The 11,607-nt window shown below is 38.3% G+C and overlaps 1 protein-coding gene across 3 annotated transcripts; it reads right to left on the bottom strand.

Moving 5' to 3' along the window:
• Positions 1 to 360: 360 nt before the first annotated feature.
• LOC111579784 (acetylcholinesterase-like) lies at positions 361 to 11,397 on the bottom strand. Of its 3 annotated transcripts, XM_055012477.1 has the most exons (11): positions 11,271 to 11,397; positions 9,367 to 9,672; positions 7,707 to 7,935; positions 7,338 to 7,470; positions 7,100 to 7,251; positions 4,770 to 4,953; positions 4,036 to 4,346; positions 3,112 to 3,321; positions 2,861 to 3,018; positions 2,250 to 2,291; positions 361 to 1,204 (listed from the first exon to the last, which is right to left on the bottom strand). In XM_055012477.1, exons 2-10 carry the CDS (start codon positions 9,662 to 9,664, stop codon positions 2,263 to 2,265), a joined length of 1,704 nt encoding a protein of 567 aa, XP_054868452.1. In that variant the 5' UTR covers positions 9,665 to 9,672; positions 11,271 to 11,397; the 3' UTR covers positions 361 to 1,204; positions 2,250 to 2,262. The 3 variants fall into 3 exon arrangements, with proteins under 3 accessions (XP_054868452.1, XP_023142977.1, XP_035811718.1); XM_023287209.3 differs by lacking the exon at positions 2,250 to 2,291; XM_035955825.2 differs by lacking the exons at positions 2,250 to 2,291; positions 11,271 to 11,397 and adding an exon at positions 10,732 to 10,853.
• Positions 11,398 to 11,607: the final 210 nt, after the last annotated feature.

Here is an 11,607-nt window from a genome sequence, read left to right as displayed (position 1 = left end):
TGATTGCTGTTCTTTAGTTAAGCTACAATATTTGAGCCAAAGTCAGATTTTAACCCATTTTTAATACCCCATATAATTAGAGAAATTTGCATTTTGTTCCCTTCATACCGAAACCCTAGTAATAGTATTTGTGTGATACAGATGAAGGAAAGACATGTAATTCCTGTGTGTGTGTGTGTGTGTGTGTGTGTGTGTGTGTGTGTGTGTGTGTGTGTGTGTGTGTGTGTGTGTGTGTGTGTGTGTGTGTGTGTGTGTGTGTCTATTAGACAAACGTAAAATTGGCCAACCACAAAATACATAAAAATCACTTAACTGTTAAAAATAAAAATAAAAAAACAACAAAAACACTAAAACAAAACAGCATCTTAACCTTTTATTCACATCTTTATTCATCAGTATGTGGTCATCAGTGCAGCAAACAATACATCAGTACAATCGCTAACTTTCCTGGTTGTCTTTGTGATAAAATCTACTAAACATGAAAAAACTATAATACTATAATCGTAATAAGTCTTCCCTCAGCCATAAGTAGTGATGGCTATTTGGGAGAGTTATTGTACTTGCCAACAAGGATAAAATGTGTTTTTGGCAAGTTAGAAATGTATATTTCTAAGTAATTTAACTGTTTCAAATCAAGGGTATTGTATTCACAGAAGAATCTTTTTTTCCCAATATGGGTGCACTCAAATATTTGGCTTTTTTTTCTCTTGCCACCATTTATATGTTCACTTTTGAAAGAAAAGGCATCGATGTAAAAAACGGAACAGTAATAAAATTTACATGTCAGCAGTAACCACTTCTTGGTGCGCAAAATTAAAACACAAAGTATTTCATTTTCCATTATGATGGGATTTTAGCATCTGAAAATAATGTTTTTGCAGCCCATCCTATTTTGTATAGGCAGTGGCAGCAAACAAGGGCGTATATATTTAAAAAAAAAAAAAATACATTCTGTAAAATTTAGAATAGCAAAAATCAATGTCTTTGAAAAGATAAATGAAGCAATAGTCACATAAAAGTTTTACAACTGTGGTACAGACCCTGTTTTGTTCATTCCTTTTTTTGTGCAAGAGATCAGCCCAGCTTTACAGCACACAAGTCTCTTCACTTTATCAATAGGTAAAAGTTTTAACCAGTAAAATGAGGAGGAATATGTAATTGCAGCGTATAATCCCACTTGCATTCGAACAAGTCAGCAGCTTATCTGCGGAAAAAGAGGCACAGAAAGATTTTTACATTGTAGTCTTCCACAAAGGATCATTTTACCTTAGCTGATTCGCGTGTATATGTAAATGTACATGTTCAATTACATTCTCTTTCATCTTTTCCTGCCACTTTTAGTAAAATTAATCAAAATATATATGTATAATGTGTTGCACGATCAGCCTTATTGGAATAATGAAATAACTCCCGCGATACGGTGTATGATTAAAGCGTAAGGGTCATTCTGGAGGTGTTTGAGTATTATTCACTCCGTACGTGATTAGTGTTCAGTGAAGTGATGACTGACCCTCCTCTCCTCCCACTCAGACCTCCAAAACAGTGGTGAAGCAGAGGGGGAGCGAGCCAGGATACAGATCTCCTCCACAGGCTAAACAAGGCAAAAACGCCTCCCTGGCAGCGTGTGACGCAATGCCTCCTACTACACACAACTATATAGAGTTCTGTCTGCATGTGTGAGAGTGTGAGTGCGTGCAGTGAACTCCAGGGGAGCCGAGGGGAACTCGGCTCCTCTTAGCAGGACACAAGCTCCCCTGAAAACATGACTTGTGAAATTTTGTTTGGTTCTCTACCGCATTTACAGTGTGCTGTTTCTGCCATGTGTTTTATTTTCTGCATCTTTATCATCGTGGATCATATGTAAAATTAGACTGTCATTGATGTATGATTCATGCGTGAGGGCGATTCTTGACTTTGATAAACGCATGCTGTTCCATCAAAGTTGACTCACTTTCATTCAAAGATCAGAAAAAATCTTTCTCTATGATAGCAGCTGTAAAACAAAGCACAAGAACAAACCGACCCCTCCGTGACTCCAGGCAGCAGTGGCGCCATTTCATCTATTTTCTTAATATTCATATCTTGTTAATAGGAATAATGATAATTAAAAGCTAAATCAAGTGCTTTATAAATGCTGAATTGTTCATTTCTGAACACAGAAAAGTGAAGAAAGTGAACTCCCCTCAAAGCCGTAGCACACTGTGAGTTTGTGGATTTGTGTGTTTGTATGTGTGTGTGAAGGACATTACTTTTGTTTCTTCATCATGCAATCAAACAGAATACGTCTGCAACTAAAAAAAAAAAAAAAAAAAAAGATTAGCGAGAATAACTATAGATACTGAACTCAAAAAATGTTTTACTCCAAGTACAAGGCAAGTGGTCAGTCTTGTTCACAGTAACAGCTTGGCAACATCCACACTTAATACATGAAACAGTGATTTCCTGGAGAGGACAGAGCTGGAATCTGTTTCAGAAAGTAGGTTTAACAAACTCTGATTCATGACCCTGAATTCTTGAGTTGATGAACCTTTTGAGTGTCTGTTTCCAGAACAGCTGATCAGAGTTGGTCCCATCAGCTCTGATTATGTTCACTTGGAGTTAAGAGCACACGTAGGGCTAAGGAGAAGCCCTCATCAGTGGAGGTCTGATAGTATAATTCTCTTTGGCAACGCGTGCATGATATATTTTACTTGCAGTAAAAAATATTCTGAGTGCAGTGTCTAAAGTTATTCCCATCTGTTTTTTTCCACTGTTGTTTTTTATTGCATATCTGCTCTGTTTGTGTGATAAAGAGACAAAAATAACTTCAAACATGGATAGACAGACAGACATGGGTTATGTAGGTGTTTGTGTGTCTAACCTGAGATGCTCTGTACTTGTGGAATGAATTTGCCCCACAGCTGACACTCTTTAGGTCTCATCATCCTCTTTAGCTCTGGATGGTTGTGGTTCAAAGTGACATACTCTTGGTTTTCAAGGGTAAATGTAGGCCAGTTAGCTCCATTAATCCCCGGATTCCTGATATGAAAAAATGAAAATCAAGCAGTTCAATAGTGTTTTTAGGGTCCTTACACAGCTCAATCGACTGATGGACTATCTGGTGATGCATACCCTGTCCGAGCAAAGTTGGCCCAGTGTTTCATGAATTTCTTGGTCATGTTAACTTCGGTCTTTGTGTATCCCAGGGAGACATTCAGAGGCATTCCGAAGACAAATTCTATCTCGTAGCCGTGCATAACCCCCATCCACGCAGGCCAAGGATTGACAGATGACCGATGGTCAAATAAATACAGGAAAGTCTTCCTACCATTTTGTGAGTACCTGAAAATGTCATAAGCAATACATAGTTGTTTTTTGTCTTTTTTTTTTCTTTTTTTTTGCATTGCATTGCATGGTCCACTTAATCATAGATAATAAAACAAATAAATAGTGCATGTACTGTAACAAACAAAGGAAATAGGATGATTTCATTTTTGGTAACCCAAAAAAATTAGACTGGAGAGCAGGAAAGTTTTTGTTTTTGTTAGGCTGTTGCACCCTGTAAAAAAGTGCAGCACCTTCATTAATTTGACTGGGATACTGCACAGATGTAGTCACAGTGCCAAACCACAGTACAATGTTGCGACATAGAGCAAGGTGCCGTGTTGGACAACATACACAAGAGCACATTACTGGTAGATAGAGGTTTTCCTTATTCTCATCCAAATAAAAGACAAAAATTACAGTACTAACTTCCCAGAGTTTAACATCGTATCTCACTAAATATAACCTGCTGTGAAGACCTTTGTTATTATAAGCCTTTAACCTCATGGATTACTCAAGCTGGATTTTTTTTTTGGATAGTTTTTTCTCACCCAAGGATGTAGATTCAAGTTTTTTTGTTTGTTTGTTTTTGTTTTTTTGCACAGGTTGTTTCCAATTTAAATGCCAGGTTTATCAACATAATTCAAATTTAATGGGATCTTAATATTTACCTTTTGATCTTATTTACCTTATGACCATTCCCAATCACTAAAACTGTGAATTATTCTTTACCTCTGAGCAAAGTCTAGCACTGGACAAACGATCATTTGGTCTCCAACCAAGCTACCCAGTGCATCACGATTTTTCACCATGTTGTTCTCATCTGCCCAGTCGGTGTAATGGAAAATGGCAGACTCTCTTGTGGTATCACTTGCATCGGGCAATGAAAGCTGCACCCCTTTCAAGAAATCATTCCTGGTGATGAGGCTCTGACCGCTGAGGTTGAATCCAGGCACTTCATAAAGAAGGAAGTAGGTCCCTTCGTCCTTGTTTAAGCCTATCATCAGCTCTTTCTTTGGGAGGTTACTGCTACTTAACAGCACCTGCAGGAAGAAAAAAAGGAGGTGACCATTAGTTTTTCAAACTAAGGACATAATATATAATTTAAAAGGCACAGTATGGAATCACAATATTTTTGCTGAGAGCCAAACAACACTGTGTAGATACTCAACCATTCAGTACAGAGTTTGTCATCTACAGGTTACATGTCTGCTAGTACAGGTTAATTAATATAAATATGTCAATTGGATGTTAGTGTATATACATACTAGGTTTCAAGGCGTGGCAGCATGAAATAAAGTAATTATAATGCAGTCAAGCCAGTCATTCGCCCAGCTTCATACAGATAACAAACCATAGACTGGCTTTATTCTTGATTCCCATGTATAAAACACAGAAAAAACAGGCACTGCCTTACTTCCCCACACACTAACCCAACCACATAGAAAAAAAACACAGACACCTACTTCAACTTTATCTGGTAGAAAGTCTCCATCAACATGAGGGACAAAGGGAAAGGCTAAGATCTTAGGTCGTGTGAGAACATCATATTGCTTCATTGAGATTTTTTGAGGATCAGCCCGCTGCAGACAATCCTCGACAGCTGGATGAGATGTGGGACACCCCAGCAATTTTGCCAGCATCAGGGACCTGGATATTGACAACAAAAAGAGAGCACAAAAATCTATGAAAGAAGGAATGAGCTGGAATTTGAGGGAGAAAGGTGAACATTAATGAAGACAAATAAGAAAAAGTGTGGAAAGGAAGAGCAAATAAAGAATGTGAAAGAATCATTTCAGCCAGATAAGAGGGAAAAGAGAAAAGGATGGGTGATAGAAGGACCAAGCAAAATAGTGAAGAGCATTTAATGGAAAAAGTTGATTAATCTACACTGCAGAACCTAGTTTTTTTTTCTTTTATTTTCTATAAATGTATTCTTTTGCACAGCCTTACTGCTCTTTAGCTGCCATGATGGATTATTCAGTTTTATCTTTTTTTTCATTCTGGGATATTTCTCATTAATGTGGCTATTGTAATTCTATCAGTCATGCTAATTTTGCCCTATCCACTTCTGTTGTAGAGATTCAGGGAAATGAGACATTGACTGCAGCTTCACAAAAAAAAAAAATACTATGTTTGCAAATAACAACAAAGAGTTGCACAAAACAGTGTATACTGGGTTCCACAAACCTTAGCTCTCTGTAGCTTTATGAAAATCATGTTTTTCACACAAAATATGTTAATTAATTAATTAATGATGATGATGATGATGATTATTATTATTATTATGATTATTATTATGATTATGATTATGATTATGATTATGATTATGATTATGATTATTATTATTATTATTATTATTATTATTATTATTATTATTATTATTATTATTAGTCTAATTGAAAGTAAGTTTTAGAATTAGATACCTGAAACACCCATTTTGCTAACTGCATCATTTATCTCCATCAGGGAAAACTTACACTCACTGGTACGTTCATCCATTTACGCTGGTTTGTTTACATGTGTGAGATGGACATACCCACAGTTTAGCTAAATGCAACGACAGATTACCCTGTGGACAATAATGTGAACAATTACAAGTCATTTCAGTGTGACGGTTGGCTGTATTTATTCGAACCACAGTGCACAGACTAGGGGCTAAATCAAATGGAAGACAAGACACAGAGGACAGAGGTAAAGGCAGACAACAACAGGACCTTTCTGAAAGACAACATATTTCAGGAAACAGATGGTGTTCCTGCCATCACTGAAGTCACTGAGGAGGAAAATGTTTTGCCTTACAGAGCAAGACCTTTTGATTCTAGGCTTGGAAAATCTCAATTTGTCCACAGATGGATGAGTGTAATCCCATTTGTGTAACTACAACACATGAATTTATGGCTTTGACAAACATTTACGTCCTGGAGATGGTGTTTTGGACCTTCACCAAATGGTCAGCTCTCCACAAATAAAGCAAAACCTATTACAGCAAATAAAAACTGGATTTTATGTTGGGTTCCATGTGTGCTACTACCTCTCCACATGCTAAATAGAAAGCTATACGAACCTTCACACCTGTAAACCACCTGGCGAATGCATGAATATACAAAGTGATCAGCTGGGTAATGTGCATAAATAGACTAACCAAAACTTCTACATGGCTAATTTCTATGCTTTTACTTTCAAGTAAAGCACGGCATTTTTTTTTTTGCAAAGCTGTAGTGCAACATCTCATTTCCTTCAATCTCTACAACAGAAGTTGGAAGTGAAATGTTAGCATGACCCATAGAGTCACAATAGCCACAACGAGGGGAAACATGCCTGAAAATGGTGTTTGACAAACTCCAACTGGACAGTCACATGCCTTTTACTCAGAGTGGCTTCCATTTACCTGGATGACATCCCACTTGGGATAATTCTCCCATCTTTTCAGAGAACTTCAGAAGCTCTGTTAGAGTGACTGTTGGGTTCCCAGTCATGTCTCTGACCAAGGACCTATTTGATTGTTCACTCATTTTCACCCACTCTAGGAAGAGGCATGGTGATTTTCAACTGCTTCCGTTTCACAATTATAGAAGCCACAGAGCATTTCACTGAAAGCCAGATATATCTTTGAATCTTTCTCTCGCAGATTGGATTGGTAAACATATTAGTCCATCCTCTGGAGACGATGAATACATGTGTTAAATTTCAAGGCAATCTATCTGATTGTTCTTGAAGTATGTTAGTGTGAATTTGGACCAAATATATTTACATATAAATATGTGAAGCAAAAAAATCCATTAGCAGGCCATACCTGTCCCAGGCTTCAGTCTGGCTGATTGTGGACCAGGGTGCATTAGGACAGCCACTCTGCATTACAGCCCTTTGGAAAAGACTGTAGCTGCCAGGGGAGAGCAGCTGGAAACCCACAGATCCTGACCCTGCACTCTCCCCAAATAGAGTTACCTGGAGACAACAGCAAATCATTACCCAAAACCTTATTTATCCTTAAGACAATGATTGATTTTAGGAAAGTAGACAAAAACATTTACCTTTGAGGGATCACCTCCAAAAGCAGCAATATTGTTAGCGACCCATTTGAGGGCCAAGCGCTGATCCAGCAGGCCAACATTTCCCTTGATGTTCTTGTTGTCAGGAAGAGCCAGGAAGCCAAAAGCTCCCAATCTGTCATGAATGACCACAACAATGCGTAAAGATGTTGATACCATTTAAATGAGGATAAATTCCACTATTCACTCATTCTCACTGATTCCACAGTATTCTAAATAAGCATAGAGAATGGTTTCCATTATATGCACAAATATGCTTGCTATTAACCATCATAGAGTTTCCAGTTACAAATATGACATATACCTACTCACTCCTGGTATTTTATGTATTCTGCTTGCATCACTACTTACCTGTAATTCATTGATACCACAACAACACCTTCAGATCTACTGAGGAAGTGGCCTCCATAAATGTCCAGGGAAGATGTTCCTCCGTGGTAACCACCTCCATAGATCCAGACAAGGACAGGAGCCATAGTGGAGGGCTGACTTTTGTTGAAACGTGGGGACCAGACATTTAGATACAGACAGTCCTCACTCAAAGGAGTGTTTGGGTTCCACATCTCTGAACCTTGGAACCCTGGAAAGAATAATCACACAACACAATGTGAATAGAGACTAATTAGGAGTCTATTCTAAAACAGCTGATAGATGCTTTGATCTTTGTTCCTTCAAACCTCCATTGAAGTTTAACTCATTATGGCAAGTCATTGCAGTAAAAAAAATGGGATTAGATGTAGCTAAAACAGCACTTAAATTTCATTAACTTACATCTATCAAATGGTGGCAATAAATCCATAAATATATATCTGTGGTTTCACTTAGTTTTTGCTAGCACTGCTTTGCCTAAAGCATAAACAGCTGTCTAATATCAATACCTTGTGTGGATATCTATTTGTGGTGTCATATCTAGATTTGGAGTATGTTTAGACATTTCATATATGCCTGGCACCGGTCATAGCTGGCTTCCAGCAATCTCTGACAGGTGGCTGTGTCTATAAATAGTTATATATCCATAACCAGCCTCCATCTGTTGAATGAGGGGATAGGCCGTTAATTAATTTGATTTGGTTGTCAATGAGTGTGTATGTAAACAAATACATATATTTTTGATTTTCTTAACTGATAAACTTTGTTTTCTCATGATTTGTGTACAAGATTTGTTACTAGTACTAGTACTAAATCTGTCAATCACGTCCACTGGGTGTGTGTATGTGTGTGACCGTGTGTGTGTGCACTGTGTGTGACATGGTGTTATATAACTGCCAACCCTTGACCAGAGTCTGCAGTGAAAAGAACTGTGAAGTTGCATCATGAATAAATGGTACTACAAACCGAATATTAGGAATGGGGCAGATTAAAGGATATTTGAACTGATCAGCATGAACCAAAGCCCGATCATTTGCTCACGTCCACTGTTTCACAGTTTTCATTAATTTATTAATATTCTTAGTAAATGCAGCATTTTCAATCAGTAACGGATTAATTTAGTTTCCAAACTGAGTACACTGGACAATAATCTTGTGCTGATATTGCCATTTTAAGTCACAGACATAAGATACATGCTACAAAGACAGCTGTCACATATGCCACTGGATTGTAGAAATGCTTTCCTAATTGATCCTGGCTTGATTTAACAAATATGCACTAGCTGGGCTTCATTACATATTCCAGAAGACTTTATCATTGTGCCCCTTTACTGGCCAAACCCCCCACACTGCTTAAACAAAATATTCTGTTCAACAGTAAGAGGCTCCACTTAGTGGCACAGCCAGGTATTGCAGCTAATCTGGAATACTGTAAGTGTGTGATATCAAGGACAATAGTATCTTTATTGGGATTAAGTATTTGCAAGCACTAAATACTAAGTGAGTTAGATCAGATTGCAGTAAAAAAAAAAAAAAGAAACAATTCAGAACATAGGTTTCTTAATTTATGTATGCATATTCACAGCATGTTTTCTAGTACATGTGCATGCATTGTGTCCCATGTGTGTTAACACATGTCCTACCTGGGAATGCTGTATCGGGCATCTGGTAACAGGAACTGGAAAATTTGGTAGCATCCTTCACACCCTCCCATTTGTCCACTGGCTCTGGAGCTCTAAATCTCAGTTTTCCAAGAGGTGGTTTTCCAAACGGAATTCCCAGAAATGCTCTAACGTCACCACCCAACACTGAAAGCAACTTCCCTTGAACTTTTCCATGCTTAGTACTGATTATGAGGTCATCTTGAGTCGCAAGTGACACAGCCAGGAAATTAAGCAACAGAAGAAGAGCAAAGTGTGTAGGCTGAGAGATGGTCGCCATGGAATTACCTATGGAGAGAAACAAAAAAATGCACACACCAAAACTTTTATTATTGTTTGTATATTAAAATGTAGCCTTAGATTCAAGCATTACATTAAGCAAATAATAATACAACAAGAAAAGCACTCAGAGAGCGCAGTACTCCGCCAAGGCTGCTCAGTCATTGTATCATTTCCGACGGCTGAAATCTTGAAAATTTGTGGCTGTAATCACAGCACTATAGAATGTGGCCTTTTAGTGTACATGTACCCACAAACAAAATGACCTTGCGCTGAGCACAGGGGTGTGTTATACATGTGTACCTTATGTACGGATACCGAATCACATGACCTAAATATGAAGAGGGCAGCGGGAATTGATGAGACTCGGAAACACCCCGATAATTGAATCTATCGTTCCTTGTATCATTTCTGACGGATAAGTCCACAACGGTTGATCTGTAGCAGGATCGCAATCATGTGATCCTCAGCAGGCAGCTGACGTAGCGTTCACTTGTAGTCATAGTTACAGTGATGCCTTGCTGCTATCTTGCAATGATACAGAAATATTTAACAAATCCATGAATCCAGACTACAAGCTGCATCACTGCAAACTTCCAATCACTTGCATCCTTGTGTCATTTCTGACTTTCCCTGAAAATTTCATCCAAATCCAACGGTCCATTTTTGAGTAATGTTGCTAACAGACAAACGTACACCGATCGTCACATAACTCTGCCAAGGCGCCGCCTCATTGGCAGAGTAACAACTGAGCTTGCTGGGTAACTCTACTGTATCATACAGAATTATTTCTTTCATACAAGACTGCATTTTGAAGCTTTTTCTGTGCAATGTTGTGAGTTAACCCATATTTAACTGCAAATACTTTTTTGGATTGCACTATGATTTTTATTTATTTATTTGTAAATTAGGTAAATAATATCATTGTGTCTATGATATGAACTTTTTTTCAGTGTAGGGTGCCTCTTAAAAATAATTAAGTCTGTTATTTATGACAGCAACCATGTCCTTTGTTTAAGGTTCATGGAGCTGAAGTTCAAGGATCAGAAACCAGGATTAATTACTTACAGCACAAGGCATAGTCCAAGTTTAGATACTGTGTAATTAGACTTGGAAGCAATCAGGGCGTTGTGGAAAGTCCATGAAGCCACAACAAACGAAAGGAGTTTGTTTCTACTGGTATTTACGCCGTACCTTGTTAAAAGCAGGTGTGTGTGAGTTTCAGTGGGTGAGAGAGAGAGAGAAAGAGTGAGAGAGAGAGAGAGAGAGAGAGAGAGAGAGAGGATCACTCCCGCTGCAACTGTGTCACTTTAGCAGCGCCTATAATCCTCAAATATTTGCAAACACCGAGGCCGGTGGCGAATATCAAGACGCAAGTAACTGCAGCTGATCCGTGAAGCCGCGTCGCTTTGAAAAAAGGCGCAGAGCAAACAAATGGCAAGAAGCTCACAGGGTGAAAATCGCGCACAGTTGGTTCGACGCACGCTTCGGGAAGATACGCGCTCACGCAGAGATTGACACAAAGGACTTCCAAAAAAAAAAAAAAAAAAAAAAAAGAACTCTTACGAACACTAGTTTGCAAAACAAGAGCCTTGGTGATTTCTTACCTTGTCAGCAGTTGGTGTGTGTCTGGACTGAATGAGGACACTGGACTGATGGGATGAGGAAGGCGTGGACACCCTCTGTCCAGACTGCCCAGTCCACCACCCACTACAACTGCACTGCACTGGCCCTAACGTTAGCAACACAACAACAAAAACAACAGCAATAGTCATAGCTATGCTTATTATTATCATCAGTAGTAGCAGCAGTAGTAGTAGTAGTATTGTTGTTGTCATTTTTAATTTTTTTATTATCATTATGTTAAAGTAAAAGTTCTGATGAAAAATTCCCCCTGCGCCCCACATATTTACTCATTGTCATGACTTTATTCTATTAATACTG

This window comes from Amphiprion ocellaris, chromosome 7 (assembly GCF_022539595.1).
Source record: "Amphiprion ocellaris isolate individual 3 ecotype Okinawa chromosome 7, ASM2253959v1, whole genome shotgun sequence".
Taxonomy (NCBI): domain Eukaryota; kingdom Metazoa; phylum Chordata; class Actinopteri; family Pomacentridae; genus Amphiprion; species Amphiprion ocellaris.
Note: the sequence above shows the minus strand (reverse complement) of the source record. Positions and strands in the feature narration are given on the sequence as shown.